Genomic DNA, 19,003 nt, shown 5'->3' with positions numbered 1-19,003 from the left:
GCAGCTGTTGGGAGCAGTATCAGGATCACAGAGTTAGGAAGTGTCTTTCTTACTATGTTTCTACTGTTCAGAGCAGCTGTTGGGAGCAGTATCAGGATCACAGAGTTAGGAAGTGTCTTTCTTACTATGTTTCTACTGTTCAGAGTAGCATTTAGTCCAAGCCTTTTTTTTTTTTCACTGTGGTAAAACCATAACATTAAATTTACCATCTTAAGCATTTTAAGAGTAAGTTCAATAGTATTAAATATATTCACATTGTTGTACAACCAATCTCTAGATTGTTTTCATCTTATGACTCTGAAACTATACCCCCTAAACACCGATTACCCCTTCCTGCTCCCCCCAGCTCTTGGTAATCGTCTTTCAACTTTGTTTCTATGATTTTGACTACTTTAGTACTTCATATAAATGGAATCATCTAGTATTTGTTCAAGCCATTTTTCTTCTCTGATTTTTTTTTTTTACACCAACATCTCTACCCTCCTCACCTCCCCACCTCAGATCTTCACTGCTCTCCAGCCCTCTTGGGATTTTCTATGACTGTGAATTGGAAAGAACAAACTTCTTACAGTGTGTTCATCAACAGTGATGACATTGTGCGATAATTTTAAAGTTCACGCAGTTAATCATTCCATCTTCTATGTAAGGTGGTTTCCCCTATTTGAAAATTAGCTGCCAGGCCTACCTGAGTGCATTTTTCATGTTAAGCAGACAATAGGAACAGAGAAGACAAAGAAAAGGCAAAGCTGAAAGGGCTCCCAGAGGGGAAGCAAAATTGTTGAATGAGGAGCACACAGAAGCTATGGCTCTGGATCAGGGAATTCAAAAGCAAGTCCCCAATCTCCGAGTTTGTCCAGGAAGATATTAGATCAAATACGTCACTTCTATAATATCAGCGGAACTACTCCTGTGTTGTTTGTCATCACAGAGACTGGAAACGACCTAAATATCCATTAGAAAGAAACTGGCCTAATAAAGTAATATATGTTCCCCAGCCTCTGCCCCACATGAAATACCATGTCTCTGTTAACAAGAAATCTGAGAGCAGGATTGGAGCTTGTGTCAGTCTGATTCCATAGGCCCACAGTATCTGCTATGAAAGGCCAGGCCCCATGAGGAGCCCACCAAAGGAGAGGAATGTCAGGACTAATGATCGCTGAGCGTTACCATGTGCTTGGTACTGTGCTAGACACTCTGCAGATAGTATATTACTCTTTTAGAATATGCTGTAATTCTCAATGTTTAGGTGAGAAAGCAGAGGCTGAGACTTGTACAGAGTCACAGAGCTGAGATATGAACACAGGTCAGTTACAGTCCACAATATAGAGACGAAAGACTAAGAAAGAATGTGGTACATTTGTATGTACAGATATGAAATGATCTCCAGGATATAGTATATAAATGATGGGGGCAGAGAAGCAGAGGGGCCCGGTAGTATTTAATGTGTTACCATTATATACAAAGACAAATTGGGTGGGAAAGTATGCATGCAGATAATACTTGCAGGCAGGATACATTAGAAACTAGTAACAGTAGTGGCCTTTGGGAAGGGTTTCTGAGAGAATGGGGATTGGCAGTGGGAGAGAGATTTATTTTCATTTGAATTTTTACCAAGCACTTTTCAAAAGCCCTACAGATTACTGTCATGAATGCATGAAGTTCACAAATGCTCATCCACGTTTCCAATAGAGACATTCTCAATAAGCTCAGAGCTGAGACATTGTTATTACCCTAGATCATTGTGATTTACAGAGAAAGAACAATATAAGATCAATTGTACAAAACTCAAATGTTAGGAATTTCTCCTGTGTTATAGCAGACACAACCAGAGTCTTCAAGGAGAGGGGCATAAGTCCAGGATTAAAGTACATAAGATGGCATATAAGTCCTCAAGCCAGAGGGTGCTCCATTTCATGAGGAAGACTCATGGTATAGAAGTCTTTGGATTAAATGAAGTAGAGGACGCTTTGTGTTTTTCACCCAAAGAAGTGATGATTTGCAAGTGTAGCAAGTTCTAGAATGTGGAGGGTGTCTGGATGGGAATCACTTAGCAAGGAGGAATGTTTGGGAAAAGAGAGGGTAAAGAAACTGGGAAAAGACAGTAACATAATAATAGCTCTCACATCTATCCGGCCTTTGACGGGTATTGTGAAGTTTTTGTTTATTTCTTCTGGGTCAGAAAAAGGAAGAAGTTAGTATAAATTTTCATACAAAAGGGTTAGAACAAGACATTCTGACCTAGAATTGTTATATGGGTGGCTATGGAGATGATTTCTGAAAATATAGTGGAGTAACTTTGTTTTGGCAAAAGTGTGATTGTGACTCTTCTTTTCCAAGTGCACAGATCAGAATTAGACCATTGACTGAGCTATGGTCCAAGTCTGTGGTCCCTCCCTGTCTCCTTTGTAAGAACCTCTGCTCTGAGGGATGTTTAAGTTACCTCTTGACTGATTATTTAAGCCATTTAATTGAGAAGTGACTCAGTGGGGTGGTAGGGGAGCTTAAAAAAAAGAGTGTGAAAGTTGTACCTGATTTGAGTAGCCCTGAATTCCTGGTCTGCCTTGGTTGTGACCTGTAACTTGTCATTCAGGATTCTGAGCTTTCATCCCTTTATCCATAAAATATAATAATTGGGTATGTAAGCTTTAAAGATTCCTCTTCTTTCTAAAATTCCTTTATTGTGTCTGACTTACCTGTCCACAGAGTTGGAAGGACCAAATATGAAAAATAGATACAATGGAATTTTAGAAAGTTTTTTTTTAAAGTATATGGGTTTTTACCATTTCAAAAGTCTTGCAAAGTTGTGAAAAAGATCTTCCCAGATTATAAAATGTAGTTTTGCCATTGGAAATACACAGTACTTTTTGTGTTTGGAAAAACCTTCTAGCCAATTCTTTAAAACATCTTAGGCTGGATGCGGTGGCTTACACCTGTAATCCCAGCACTTTGGGAGGCTGAGGTGGGTGGATCACAAGGTCAGGAGTGTAAGACCAGCCTGGCCAACGTGGTGAAACCCTGTCTCTACTAAAAATACAAAAATTAGCCGGACGCAGTGGCAGGCACCTGTAATCCTAGCTATTCAGGAGGCTGAGGCAGAAGAATCGCTTGAACCAGGGGGGCGGAGGTTGCAATGAGTCGAGATTGCGCCACTGCACTCCAGTATGGGTGACAGAGTAAGACTCCGTCTCAAAAGAAAAAAGCCTAAAGTTCAAATGAAACTCTTATTGACAAATTGAATAAAATTAACTTTAACCATGGCTCTCATACAGTTTAAAAATTATTCTTTTAGTCCAAATTGACGAGATGAATATGAGATTTTGCCTGTTTGGTTAACTCATAGTTAAAAAGTGCTGTCTTTCTGGGTAAAAATAAAAAGAAGACATTCCTTCTTAGAAAGTTTTTGCATAGCTTTGTCTCTGCCTTTGAGTTGTGTGTGAACACAACCTTAGACTAGTCGTTTCTTGAACCTGCTTGTTCTTTTGGAAGTCAGCAGTGGGAATTGGCTCTACCTCGGCAGTTGTTTGTTGTTGCAATTCTTGATTTTACTAATGCATTGGGCAAATTTACCTGTTTTTTTACCCCTCCTGTTCTTGACAGGTGGGGGCTGGAGGGTGTGTCTGTCAGCGGTTTGGGATTCTGTTTTGGGGAGAGATATTCCTGAGTAGATGGCATCTGAGGATTCCACACCTTTGCTTTACTATCAGAATTCATTGTTCTGAGGTGATGGTTTCTATGCCAGTATTTTCTTCAGACTTTGAAAACTCTGGGATTCATTTTTTTATTGGCTCTGTTTGGCCATAAATTACTCATTACTTATTAATATCAATGTTAAAGATTTTGGGGGTTCTCAGAGTTCAGGGTTATTTTGGTAGGTTATAGGGAGTGATAGGTGAGGTAAAGAAGAAAGAAACTACTTTCGGTCAGGCACGGTGGCTCAATCCTGTAATTCCAGCACTTTGGGAGGCCGAGGCGGGCAGATCACCTGAGGTCAGGCGTTCAAGACCAGCCTGGCCAACATGACGAAACCCTGTCTCTACTAAAAATACAAAAGCTAGCTGGACATGGTTGGTGTGTACCTGTAGTCCTAGCTACTTGAAAGGCTGAGGCACAAGAATCGCTTGAACCCGGGAGGCAGAGGTTGCAAGCAGGGATTGCGCCACTGCACTCCAGCCTGGGCGACAGAGCCAGACTCCGTCTTGAAAAAACAAAACAAAACTACTTTCACTTGTGGAGCAGGTGCCCTGCTTGGCCCTTGGGACACTTGCACTGTGCTGGTCTCTGGAGCAGGAGTCCAGAAGGGGTGGAGGAAGAGCCCTCTGTAACAGTGGACTGGCTCCTCTCTTCTCTCCTGGGGTAAGAATGGGGCCTCTGAGGAAACCGCCCAGATTCCTTCTCCAGAAAAGATGATGTGCAGTCCAGAAGATGTGTCAGTTAGCTGGGGACAACCAAGCCTTTTGGGGCTGCTTTACGGTCCAGGTACCAGGTACAGCTTTGAACAGAGAAGCTGGTTTGCAGAGAAAGAAGAATGGAGTTGGCTCACTGTGAGAATCACACAGCTTTGAGAAGAGAGGGGAAGGGAGGCTTAGTAGCTGTGAATTGAAGTCTGTGAGATCCTGTTGTGCATTCACCATGAATTCCTTTCTAATTTGAGCTGATTTCCTTGCATGAAAACAGTGGATAACATTACTGGGTATAACCCTTTCAGTATCCCCATGAGAAAGATGGGTGGTAGTCTCATCTTACTGATGAGGAAACTGAGGCATGGAAACATTAAGTACTTGTTTGAGATTACACAGGCAGTAAGCGCAAAGCCAGGATCCTAACCCAGGTCTTTGGGATACTATGGTACATGCTTGGAAAGTAAATGGAAGTTAAGAAAGGTGAAAGGTCTAGAATGATTTGAAAATATACAACTTCTGTTTTTTCCCCATGTGTGATTTCTTCAGTAGCTCTAACTTGTTTTCAACAAGTATTCTTGAGAAGACCGTACATTCTGCTCATTTATAGTCAGAGTCAGCCTACTTTTACTTTAAGCCATTTTTAGAAGAAAATGTATAAGTTCTTTGGGGCATCTTACCTAGCCAAGAGGGAGGGGGAAAGGCAGTAACTGTTAATTGCAAGGAGCATTAGGTAGACCATATCGTCAGGTGTATGTTTGTTCCAGGCTGTTAGCCTTTGTTGGCATCCTTTTCTATTCTGCCTTGAAACTTAGGCTTATTTTCCATCTGTAAAAGATTTATTAATGTATGGCGAGTCTGGTTAGATTTTCTCTAAAAAGTTAATGTTTTCAGTCTTCTTGGGAGTGTTTAGCATTCCAAACATAGCTACGAAAATTAGAAAAGCAAGCAAAATGAAAGGGCTATTATATATTCAAGTTAAAATCACAGCTTTAGTGAGTTACCATAAATGACACCTTTTTTCTTTTCCTTCTTATTCAACAAGAATTTATTGGGCACCTCTTTGGCATAAGACCCTATTTTATAGAGCACAGAAAATGGAATAAAGCTTGGCCCCTAATCTATAGGAACTAAGTCATATACAAATAACACAGCCGTCGGTTATTTAGCACTTACTAAATTCCAAACACAGTGCTAAAGGCTTTGTATAAATTGTCTAATTTAATCCAGCTGTGCACTATATAAGTAGTTAGTGGTGTTCCCATTTTACACATGAGAAAACCGTGGCCCAGAGTAGTTTAATAACTTGTCCAAGATCACACGATCAATTTACAATGGGTAAACTGGCAGAGCTGAGAAATAAATCTAAGTTTGTTTGACTTTCAATCTTGTACACTTAACCAGCTGCTTTGCAAGACTAGAGAAGCAATGCTGGAATGCAGGCAGGACATATCAAGTGGCATAGAGTGGAGCACTGACAGAGTTCTAAGTGTCCGGAAGGATAATTTGCTTATGGCTAGAGGCAGTCCATGATGCTATTGCGAAAGAAGAGGGTTTTAATGGACAGGTGAATTAAGGCAGTAGATTTCAGGCTGGTGTATGCAACTGCTAGGGTGGGTTGTATAGGGGAGAAAAAGTAGTAGCTTCTTCACTTACCACTAGGTTCATGGCTGAGGTCCCTATAACAAAAGATTAACAAGAGAAAAGTGTACAACTTTGTTTAATATAAGTTTTATGTACATGAGAGCCTTTAGAAATGAAGACCCAAAGAAATGAGATATGTGTATTTTCATGGACAGTCATGCAGAAGTATGACTAGAGGACAAAAGGGTGTATTCTAATGGTAATAACCTGGAGGGGGGCTTAGCAAAGGTTGGTTGTTTGGATTCTTCTTGGTTTACCTGTATGATATCCCCTCCCTCTGGGTAAAGCAGGATATCTATCACATGAGGGATTCCAGGGGAAAAAGGAGGAAGAAGGTCAGAGAGTTACCTTCTAGGAGAGAAGGTCAGAGAGTTACCTCCTGTTTCAGGAGAAAATGACAGAGCGTTGGGAGATGAGAGGGGCTTTCTTGCTTCTGCTGTTTTCTCAGATGCCAAGGTGTTATAGTTTGGGGTAGCATGTCCTGATCTGAGTCAGGTGGGGAGGGCAACACACAGAGGCTTTCTAAGATGTACTTGGGCACAGGTAGTTTTCATTGAATCAATTTCTAGATTCTCTTTTCTAAAAGGCCTATTCCTGTGGTAGTATACATACTGGTTCTTCTCTCCAGCCTGCCCTTTTGCAATGGACCTTCTTCCATTTTGCAAAAGAAAAGAGCCCTTTCCTCCATCTGGAATCTGTTAGACTGCTTTGTCCATAAACTTTGAACCTCCTGGGGTTGGTATTGGGAAGGTAAATGACTCTAATTATCAAGTGACATATCCTTTTCTAAGTCATTTTCTCATTTTTACTTGTAACAAAATTGAAGGAGGACCCAGCGGATTTGTCACTTGATAGAACATTCAGAATAATTTTGGATAATATATCACTGTTAGATATCTAACTCCTTAGAAGTTCTTTGACACAGTGGTGATGTCTTTATAACAGAATACATTACATACACCTCTACTTATTTTGAACATGGGTTCACAGCATCGAAAATCAAAATAAAAGTAGGAATAGACTTGTTGCTAAACTGTTTTATTCTAGCAAAAAATAACATTCCTAAATGGATTTGATACATGTAATCATTAGGGAAATAAAACCACCTCTGTTTACCTCATTAAAAATTGCTTTCTGGCAGGGCACAGTGGCTGATGCCTGTAATCCTAGCACTTTGGGAGGCCAAGGTGGGTGGATAACTTGAGGTCAGGAGTTCAAGACCAGCCTGGCCAACATGGTGAAACCCTATCTCTACTAAAAATACAAAAATTAGCTGGGTGTGGTGGTGGGCATCTGTAGTCCCAGCTTCTTGGGAGGCTGAGACAGGAGAATCACTTGAACTCAGAAGATGGAAGTTGCAGTGAGCCAAGATTGCTCTACTGCACTCTAGCATAGGCAACAGAATGAGACTCTGTCTCAAAAAAAATTGCTTTCCAATAAAAAATTTACTTTTTATATTTAATAATTTATCAGCATTAGTATGGTGTACTAATATACTGCTACTAATTATAATAACTTAGTTCAGAAGAAATTTTTAACGTTTAGAGCTTTATGGTCATGGGAAGTAAACACTTTATTTTTATATTTTGTCATAGAGAAGTATGATAAGGTGATAATAAAAACTTTTTTATTAGTTTGTTCTCACATTGCTGTGAAGAAATACCTGAGACTGGGAAATTTATAAAGAAAAGAGGTTTAAAAGACTCACAGTTCCACTTGGCTGGGGAGGCCTCAGGAAACTTGGAATCATGGCAGAAGGCACGTCTTCACAGGGCGGCAGGAGAGAGAATGAGTGCCAGCAGGGGAAATGCCAGACACTTAAAAAACCATCAGATCTTGTGAGAATTCACTCACTATCACGAGAATAGCATGGGGGAACCACCCCCATGATTAAGTTACCTCCCACTGGCTCCCTCCCACGACGACGTGGGGATTATGGGGATTACAATTCAAGATGAGAGTTGAGTTGGGGACACAGCCAAACCATATCAACTTTCAAATTCAAAACATATTAGGGATAAATTTTGTAGGTGAAGTAGAATTGAAATGCAAACACAAAGAGAAAAAAGAATGTGATGAAATTTATTAACTGCTAAACAACTCATTTCATATGTTTTTAAAATGGATGACACAATGAATCGGTATGGTATTTTATTACATTGGATACATTTAAGGGAGTCATGAAACAGTTCTAGTTTTTAATGTCATATTTATACTTCAAATTATATCCTTTGGTACTATTTAAACTTTTGATGAAAAATTTTAGGTATCATTTTGAAACAAGCACAAGGTACATTGTTTTTCAAAATTCTTTTAGTGAGTGCTTGCGTAAAATAAAACACTACAGAGTCCTTGAGATGAGCTCAAACATGGAAGCAGACAAAAAACTTCCCAATTTTGCCTTAGCTAAATAAGCATTTTAAAAACAATCTTGATATACAGGTATACTTAGTTTATATTTGCATTTACTTTATTTACTATTAAAATTGCATCAAATAAAAACCTCAAAAGTAGTGTTCTAGCACTCTCCTCTGAGACAGAACCAGCTTTAGGTTAGGTATGGAACTATCCACCTGCCCTAGACCAAGCAAGCATAAATTGTGGGGCTTGAGAGATGGCTGGAGAATGTTTGGTGTGTGTCAGTCGGCTGTGTAGCCCTGATAGAGGATTGGAGGAGAGGGCACCAGGAGTACCACTAGGAAGGATGTGAGTGATCACTGAACTCTCTTCCCTCAAACTCATATCACAGGAAGAAAAACTTGATATCCAAGTGACTCATGACACCTCTTGATTCCAGCTGACCATTCATAGATAGGTGTTATCTTTGGGTCCAAGAGGGCTTGAAGGAACAATGTGCACCCTCTCCTGTTACAACATCTGGCAGTCTTTCCACGCTGGTGTAGATTACAAATCTTCAGATAGAAGTCTCTCTTCCTACTCCTTTGAAGTTCTAAGGGAATGAGCAGATGCCTTCCTAGCCTCACAAATGCCTTTCTTGTTTTTGAACCTGGCATTCTGACCCACAAGGAGGACTGTCTGTGAGTACCTCCACACCCAGTAGCTCCTCTACACACTCTGTAGCACTGGGGGAAGGGCAGAGGAAGAAGTGCCTTTATGTGCACTCACAGTCCCAAATTATCATTTTGGTAATGACGAAAGCAGAGGGATCCAGGAGAGTACTGGGTCTGGGAAGAGGAAATTGGAAGCAGAACAACTCAGGAGGGGATCTTTCATGCATAGACATGTTTTCCTAGCATCTTTCTCCTCCATACCCATTCCTTATAATCTACCCTCCAGCTTTTCAGTAGAATGCCTTCTTTGATCTTGCAGTAGCAAAACTGGTGTCTAAAAAGTCTATGTATTTCTAGTAAAAAGGCAACTGCTTAAATATCACTCTTGGAACTTTAGAAGTCAGAAACATTTTTTGTGTTTTAAGAAATGGAGTCTCACTCTGTCATCAGGCTGGAGTGCAGTGGTGTGATCATGTCTTATTGTAACCTCAAACTCTCGAGTTCAAACAATCCTCCTGCCTCAGTCTCAATAGCTGGGATGACAAGCATGGGCCACCATGCCTGGCTAATTAAAAAAACTTTTTTTGTAGAGATAGGTCTCACTATGTTGCCCAGGCTGATGTCAAACTCCTAGCCTCAAGCGACCCTCCTGCATTGTCTTCCCAAAGTGCTGGGATTACAGGAGTGAGCCACCGTGTTCATCCCAGGAACTCTTAAGCAGGAATCTGGCTGCCTTTTGGGGATGAGCCAGGTGTTTGAACTTTAAACAATTAGCCATTGGATGCAGAAACATCTTTATTTTCCAAATTATGTGTTTTAATATTTATTTTTGCTTTATAGAATTTAATGAGCATCTGTTTTGCCAAATATGAAATTTTCCAGCTGGATGCGGTGGCTCACGCCTGTAATTCTAGCATTTTGGGAGGCTGAGGCGGGTGGATCACCTGAGGGCAGGAGTTCAAGACCAGCCTGGGCAACATGGTGAAACCCCATCTCTACTAAAATACAAAAATTAGCTGGGCATGATGGTGGGTGCCTGTAATCCCAGCTACTCGGGAGGCTGAGATGGTAGAATCACTTGAACCCGGGAGACTGTGGTTGCAGTGAGTGGGTGGCTGAGCGAGACTCTGTCTCAAAAAAAAAAAAAAAATTCCATGATGATAGGAAAATTATATAAGGTTTTCTTGAATATTTAGCTATTTGACCATAGTTTGTGGTATAGAAAAAGAATGTTTTATTTTGCTAATTTGCTATACTGCCATTTTTTCCATAGTACCTAGTCTAAAGTTGGTGAAATTAAGGCAAAGTCACTTTGAGCCGTCAGTGTGAGAAATAGAGCTAAAATATATTTTCAATTATTGGTCAATTCTTAATTCACAAATATCATGTCTTTTGATAACTTGAACTGGGTTAGGTCATACAAATCAGATTGTGTTAACTGAAACCCAATAACTTACTGTGTTGAGAATAGCTATAATCTTATTATTTGTCTTAAGCATTTTATACAGTTTTTTTTTATGTTAAGGGAAGAAAATGTGATTGTTAAGTAGGATAAGATTTAACCTGAAGGTTTACAAATTTATATTAGAGAATTTTTAAAAGAAATTGTATGTCACAACCTTGTTTTACTTGTTTAGCTGTATGTTATTTTCCCCACATATCAGAATAAAGTATTCTCACTTGCCAAATACATTTTTTTTTCATTTTAATTTCACATATTCAGCCTTCACCCTCACTCTAAAAATTAACAGGAATGGCAACATTTAAGTAACATCAAAGATTTGATTTATGTTGACAGGTGTCAAATTGAGTTATGAATTTTGTGAGACTCGTAATCCTATTTAATTGCAAAGTATTTTTGTAATTGAAAATACGTGTATATTCATCACCAAATCTTGACATCACAGGGATGACTTTTAAGAATTGCCCCCAAATCAAGTAGCTAAATAGATCCTGGGAAAGTTCATTCTGTTTCTGACAGTCACTCTTCCTGAACTGAAGGCAAGGATGACTTAAGATGGAGGTACTCAAGTGTGAACAGAATCTAACCACTCAAAGGACTGGTAGTGGTCTGATGCACCAGGATGGAAGTATTTGGATATAGTGTATTAAAAACGAACAGATGAAACCCTGGAGCTTTGCACACTGGCATTTCAATACTGTATAAACCACAGGGAATTGTGTGTGCACATATTAAGCTGTGGTGTCTAACAGCCCAGAAACAAATATCACAGGCCATGAGCTAGATTTGGCTCATTAATAAATGATAGCACTCCCCGACTGACATACTCTTCAAAATACGAGCAGCCTTTTGGAATTAAGCTTTGTCTGTTTTGTTTTGTTTTGTTTTGTTTTTTTTGAGACAGAATCTCACTCTGTCGCCCAGGCTGGAATGCAGTGGCGTGATCTCTGCTCACTGCAAGCTCTGCCTTCCGGGTTCACGACATTCTCCTGCCTCAGCCTCCTGAGTAGCTGGGATCACAGGCACCTGCCACCACGCCTGGCTAATTTTTTGTATTTTTAGTAGAGATGGGGTTTCACCATGTTAACCAGGATGGTCTCCATCTCCTGACCTCGTGATCCGCCCGTCTCGGCCTCCCAAAGTGCTGGGATTACAGGCCTGAGCCACCGCGCCCGGCCAAGCTTTGTCTTTTTAATGTGAACAATATGTAAAATGAATTGGACAGTCTTGATTAATTCTAAGTGGCCTCACTAGAGTTAATATTATTTTTACTTGAAGTAAAATACAGATTTACTTCAAAGCCTTAATAGCCATATGTCAGTAACTGATGTTGATTACAGATCACCTGTGGCTGTGAATTGAAACAGCAGTGTGCTACTGCAGAAGACTGCCTTTTAAAATTCTAAGAAGCAGCCCAGTCCTGCAAGGTATATTGCCGTATGTCCTTTTGACATGCATCTCAGGTACCACCACATCTATTAATAGTTTTTGTTTTACTATTGACACTTATTAAATAAAGATCATTATCCTGAATTTTCCTCTCTAGTGGCAAAAATGGTAGAAACAGAAATACATCCTTTCTAATAATAGACATTCATTGAGTACCTACCATGGGTGGTGCACTGTTCTGGCAGCCATGTGGGTGCACAGTGATGTGTCCTTCATTTTATTAAGATTTTGAGGCCTTATTAAGTTTTTAATTTAAAAATAATTTTGTTTTATATGTCAAATATTTTATGAAATGAAACACAGAATAATCTGTGTTTCCAGATATTTTAGGCAGAAAGCAACTGTTTAACTTTATCTAGAAAGTAAAGAATTGCCCCAAATGAGTTGATTTGTGAAGTGCAGGAAAACTGCCCTCTGTGTTTTTTTTTCTTTTGTTTTTGCCTTTTGAGATGGAGTCTCGCTCTGTCGCCCGGGCTGGAGTGCAGCGGCGCGATCTCCACTCACTGCAAGCTCCGCCTCCTGAGTTCACGCCATTCTTCTGCCTCAGCCTCCCGAGTAGCTGGGATTACAGGTGCCCCCCACCAGACCTGGCTAAATTTTTTTGTGTTTTTAGTAGAGATGGGGTTTCACTGTGTTAGCCAGGATGGTCTCGATCTCCTGATCTCATGATCCGCCCGCCTTGGCCTCCCAAAGTGCTGGGATTACAGGTGTGAGCCACCACGCCCGGCTGCCCTCTGTTTTAATTCTTGAAGTGGGTGGTGGTTTACTGTATGATTGTTTGTTAAGCTGTTTATATATGTATGTTATACCCTTTTCTTATGTCTGATATTTAAATGAAAAAGCAGTGGTGGTGGGGAAAGATTTATCTAACCTCCAAATATTTTCAGGAACAGTGCCTGAAATTCCCTTGTTATTGGTTAATTATTTTAGTTAATATTTGGCCTTTCCTTTTACTCGTCTTCAAAATGGAACTGTTCTGTGGTAGGTAATACATGAAGACATAAGCCCATTAGTGGGATGGATTTGTCAGGTCACTTTTCTCTGTAGCCCGAGTTTGAGCTGATGTAGGAGAGATTCTGGAAGGTGGTATGATGAGGGGAGGAAAAGGAAAATTTAGTGGTCCATGTTAACAAAATGGAAAGTCAGTAAACCTAAATAATGCATAACCTAAATTTCTCACCTCTGCAGATTTCAATCGCCAACACATAACCTAGCTTTACTGAATTGATTAGCTATCTCAAATGGTGGTATGGTGAAATCTTACTAATTTGGACAATGGTTAAAATATATTATTCTGAAAGTATATTTACTGCTTTTAGGTTACATATTTAGTGACATAAAACTAAAACATATTGCCTAATGAAGGCATGTGACTATTATATGAATGGATACTTCAGAAGTGCTCCCAGTAAGTTAATGCTTCTAAGTGGTTTTTCGCCATGTAGTCTTCCTAATAAGGCTTTTAAAACCCAGGCTTGTCTAGTTCACATTTGTTATAGAGTAGGGGAGTACAGATGAAGAGATATTTAGTTCATATAAAAAGACTGTACATGTTGGCTGGGTGCGGTGGCTCATGCCTGTTATCCCAGCACTTTGGGAGGCTGAGGTGATGCGGGCAGATAACCTGAGGCCAGGAGTTTGAGACCAGCCTGTCCAACATGGGGAAACCCCATCTCTACTAAAAATATAAAAATTAGCCGGGCGTGGTGGTGCACGCCTATAATCCCAGCTACTCATGAGGCTGAGGAAAGGGAATCACTTGAACCCAGGAGGCAGAGGTTGCAGTGAGCCGAGATCGTGCCACTGCACTCCAGCCTGGGTGACAGAGCAAGACTCTATCTTTAAAAAAAAAAAAAATACTGTACATGTTAACAGTGAACAGTAGTTTACCATTGTGAATATAAAGGAACCATGAATTAAGTCATATTACTGATTATACCTTATCTCGTCTACAGTGAGTATATGAGAGTTATAGCACTGTCACATTAGTAAATTAGTCCTGACAGTAGAACAATTTATTTTGAAAAAGTTTGGCTATGCTAGTTGTGAGTGTTTGTGACAAAGAGCACTCACATGATTTTTTTTTCCTGAAATTCTTTTGGAAAACCATCCAAATAATGCTTCATCTTAAAAATTATGATTCAGACATTATGAAAAACCAAATATTGCTTTCTTTAAGCAAATATATAAACATAGTTTGCAATTTTTCTTTTTAAAAATATTCTGTTTTTCTCTCTGTGTGTGTTCATTTTTGGATGGAAGGGAAACAGGTGAAGGTGATTAGGCACTTTTCCTAAGGTAATTGATTGTTAGACTAAGAAAAAACTAGTCAGTCTAAAGAGAATGAGGGTCGGAGCAAACCTAGGTCTTAAGCTAGTTACTCAGGGCCTTGGTTAACAGGATGTCCACCTTTACTCAGCTTTTTTCAGTTGGTGTTATTGACACTGGGTATTGGTCTCTCTGCTGTGGCCCCCTCTCCCAGCCTAGGAAAACAGCCCTAGGACATGAAGCTCCTTTTCATTTATATTAAATATTAGTAATATCTGCTAAGAATACCACCACATTTAAATAAAGGTTATTAAGAACAATTAAAAATACTAATGTTAGGGGGCTGGGCACGGTGGCTCACGCCCAGGTTTTACAGGTGGATCACACCTGTAATCCCAGCACTTTGGGGGGCCAAGGTGGGTGGATCCCTTGAGGTCAGGAGTTCCAGACCAGCCTGGCCAAGGTGGTGAAACCCTGTCTCTACTAAAATTATTAAAAAATTAGCTGGACTCAGTGTCATGCGCCTGTAATCCCAGCTACTTGGGAGGCTGAGGCAGGAGAATTGCTTGAACCCAGGAGGCAGAGGTTGCAGTGAGCTGAGATCATGTCACTGCACTCCAGCATGGGCGACAAAGCAAGACTCTGTCTCAGGAGAAAAAAAAACAAAAAACAAACTAATGGTAGGGCACACCTACTGTCTAGGACCTAAATGAATTAATCCCTTCTGCCACTGCCCCAGACGTGTACCACATGGAGTTCTACCTGTGAGAAGCAGCTTCATCCCAAATCTTTGCCTGCAATTTTGAGAATCTGCCCTTGTGATTTTGTTAATGGTCATATGGTTATGGCAAAATTCACTAAGATGGTGACTGGCCACTGCTGACGTTTGATGGCACGTGGAGTAGTCCAGGGAATTAATTGGTTGTGTTCCATTTATCACACCGGACAGAATTTACCCTAACATTAGTCTTTTCTTATTCCTGGCTCCTGGATGTTGCTCAGTTATTGGTAGTGGCTCCAGCATGAGCTTACCTTTTGTGCCACAGGTGTCTTCAAGCTCACCTTTTCATTTCAAGATTCCAAAATAGGAACACAATTCAGATATGGAATCCCATGTCAGATGCCTTAGAGTAACAGTTTTTGGAACTCTTATCTGAAACCACCCTTTGTTTTCTCTGTCTAAAGTGTATTTATTAATGTTTATCTTTCCTGATGGGTAAGCCAGACATACTCCCAACTGCTCTGGAGGAAACTTGCCAACTTTGAGGGTGCTCAGGTGTTTCTCTTGTCTTGTCCTCTTGCCTTGCTCTGAAGTGTTCTTCTCATTGAGCATCCCTTTCACTTGCTGTGTTTTTTTTTTTTTTTTTTTTTTGAGACGGAGTCTCACTCTGTAGCCAGGGCTGGAGTGTAGTGGCGCAATCTCAGCTTACTACAACCTCCACCTCCTGGGTCCCAGTTCAAGCAATTCTCCTGCCTCAGCTTCCTGAGTATCTGGGATTATAGGCATGCACCACCATGCCCAGCTAATTTTTATATTTTTAATAGAGACGGGGTTTTGCCTTGTTGGCCAGAGCGGTCTTGAACTCCTGACCTCGTGATCCGCCCGCCTTGGCTTCCTAAAGTGCTGGGATTACAGGCGTGAGCCACTGCGCCTGGCCCACTTGCCCTTTTAAGAGTCCATCTCTCCCAGTTGACTCCTAATCTAGACTGACTCTTGAGCTGCTTGTGGGGCCACAGGTGGAAGTAGTGTGTGGTTTAGAACTAAGTCTCTGGAGCCAGACTGCCCAGCTTCAAAGCTTGCCCCACCACTCAGGAGCTGTGGGACCTTGAGAAAGGCCAATTTTTTTTAATCTTTTAAAATGAGATAACATTGATATCTACTTCATAGGATTATTTTGAGGACACATGAGTAAATATATGTGAAGCACTTGTAATAGCACCTGACACATAGTAAGTACTCAATAAATATTAGTGCTTATTAATGTTACAAACTCATCTTCATGACATTCTTGGTGGTTAGTGACTGTTATGCATTGGATTGAAGGACCATAACTATTACCCCTGCAGGAGTTGCTCTGAGGAAGACACACCTGCATGGCACATAGAACTAATTGAACAGGGCCTGTGGGCATCTGTGCATGCTGATTTCCCCTGCTCATCTAAACTACCTCCTCCTTGAGTGAGGTACATGCACACAGGAGAAGAGTTGTTCCCAGAGCCCACACACCTCACTCCTGCAGGCTTATCTGCCTCTGCCCTGAGAGTGGAAGCCTGACCTCCTAGATGGGCCCAGGCCCTTCAGTTATCTTTATTTCGATCATGACTTCCAACATTGTGTCTGCCATGGGCTCCCTCTGCTGGTTCCTCTAGCGTGTATGCAAATCTGTGGAATAACAACTTTTAAAAATTCAGTTTCAGATTTTTAGGAATGTTTGCAAGAAGAACACATTTGAAAATGTCTTTTTTTATATGTGAGTGATACAGATCCCATGTATATTACTCTTTTTTTGACAGCTGCATTATGAGTTGGGATATTTTCAGGTTTGAAGTTTTTTGTTTGGTTTGATTTCAAATGGGGACTGTCATGATATGCTGAGAAACTTCTTCACAGCTAGTCATCAAAACCTGATCATTATATTTTATATTCTAATATATGGTACTAAATATCTCAGAATATCATTTTAACAGTCTAAAGTGAATGTTATTTTAACATCTAAAGATGTGGAGACTTAGTTTTGAAGTCTGAAAAAAATAGCCTAGACTCCCAGGACATTGTTATGTTGAGAGTTTAGTACACATTAGAAAATAGTACCTCCAATTTATTGGGTGATTCGTTATTTATTTGGGGTTATAATTTATCAATAAAATGTGCCACAGTGTCCCTCAAATTGCATTTTAAAATAAGTCTTCTGTTTCTTTCATTTCCTTATCACTGTTTCCTTTCTCTCTTCCATCTTTCCTTCTCCTCCTCTGCTAGAATCAAACAGCATCAGTAGGATAACTGCAATCATGGAAAATGGAGAAAATGAAGGAACAACTAAAATTATTGCACCTTCACCAGTAAAAAGGTCAGTGAAGTTAACTGAAGAAACGTACAATTATATGCTGTCGTAAAAATGCTTTTTTTTCTGTAGACAAGGTTAAAAATCTTTTAACTTTGATGATTAATGAATACTTTTGATCCATGGGATCCAATAAATCTCTGGGCCAAATAATACATTAAAACACCAATGAAATATAAAACATCAGGACCTGACTCTCTTATTTGAAGAAAGTGCTCTTTTTGTCACAACAAGCTGAACTCACAGATTGTCTGTGGTCTGCATTCTCTGCAGAAAATTGAAAATTTCTTGTGATTTTGAAAATGGCATGATATAATGGACTAACTCAAGAGGGACTTGTAAAATAAAGTAGATGATATTCATGTTTAATGCACTGTGTTCATTATAGTGGTGCACTGAACTGTAGCCCTGGAAAGAGGGTTTATGGCATTTAGAGGCATCAGATCCTCTGAAGTCAATGATTGCATATGTATGAAGACTTGTCATGGTCCTCTGCATCTGTTTTCCCAGGGGGCATTCCCCAGTGGAAAAGCCTTCTCTTAATATATTACATGGATTGTTTCCCTGAGAGCTCAGCCTTGTTTTCTGTTAAGACACTGTTGCAGAGTCATTTTTTCTTATCTCCAATTATGTTCATGGAACAGCATTATAAACAACAATGAGCAGCTTTCATGAGCTCACTTTCTCTATAGGGGTTGCCCCCCATACATCATGGGGAAATCCCAGCAATCAGAGCTATGTGACCTGCAAAGACTTCTTAGATCATCTATTTGATCTTTTTTTGGTAAATAATAGTGTCTTCATTCAGCTGTATTGTGGCTACTTCGAGGAGTATAGTTCATAATTTCTCAGCAAGATAACTTTAAGATCTGAAGATTCTCAGTGTTTTAATATTTTACCCAGGGATTTGCCTATGTTTTGTTTAGTTCTAAGACATTTACCGGTTCTCCTTTTAGGATGACAAGTTCTTTATCATTGCATAACTTTAGTTTACTGTATTTCCCTTAGTCACCCTCACAGCTGTGGATAGAGATTCAGCTTCATCTGTATGTACAGGGTATGCTTGTGGTATGTTCAGCATAAGAACAGGAATCTTCCATGAGATTCAGATCCCAAGCTTTTTTAGAATGTGCAGAAGGAGTACAATCCTCCTTTTAAAAATTTATTTTTTCAACTTTTAGGTCCAGGGATACATGTGCCGGTAGGTTTGTCACATGGGTAAATTGTTTATCACTGAGGTTTGGTGTATGCATGATCCCATCACTCAGGTAGTGAGCACAGTACCTGATAGGTAGTTTTCAACCCTTGCCCCCTCTTCTTCTCTAGTGGTCCCCGGTGTCTATTGTTCCCATCTTTATGTCCATGTGTACTCAATGTTTAGTTCCCACTTTATAAGTGAGAACATGCAGTATCTAGTTTTCTGTTTCTGTGTTAATTCACTTAGGATAATAGCCTCCAGTTGCCGCAAAGGACATGGTTTCATTCTTTTTTATGGCTGTGTAGTATTCCATGGTGTATATGTTCCATATTTGCTTTATCCAGTCCACTGTTCATGGTCATCTAGGCTGATTCCATGTCCTTGCTATTGTGAATAGTGCTGCAATGAGCATGTAAGTGTATGTGTCTTTTATTTTTTTTTTTTTTGAGATGGAGTCTTGCTCTGTTGCCAGGCTGGAGTGGAGTGGCACCATCTTGACTCACTGCAACCTC

General features: G+C 40.1%; 1 protein-coding gene across 4 annotated transcripts in view; it reads left to right on the top strand.

Moving 5' to 3' along the window:
- The window catches only part of EPB41L4A (erythrocyte membrane protein band 4.1 like 4A), a 274,611-nt gene that overhangs the window by 191,047 nt on the left and 64,561 nt on the right, over nucleotides 1–19,003 (top strand). For all 4 annotated transcript variants that reach the window (XM_055387555.2, XM_004042349.5, XM_055387552.1 and 1 more), the window contains one exon: nucleotides 17,209–17,299. In XM_055387555.2, the coding sequence (XP_055243530.1) occupies nucleotides 17,209–17,299 (91 nt within the window). The remainder of the gene's footprint in view (nucleotides 1–17,208; nucleotides 17,300–19,003) is intronic.

Source organism: Gorilla gorilla, chromosome 4 (genome assembly GCF_029281585.2).
Source record: "Gorilla gorilla gorilla isolate KB3781 chromosome 4, NHGRI_mGorGor1-v2.1_pri, whole genome shotgun sequence".
NCBI classification, from domain to species: domain Eukaryota; kingdom Metazoa; phylum Chordata; class Mammalia; order Primates; family Hominidae; genus Gorilla; species Gorilla gorilla.
The sequence above is the reverse complement of the archived record's forward strand: the minus strand, read 5'-3'. Positions and strand labels throughout refer to the sequence as shown.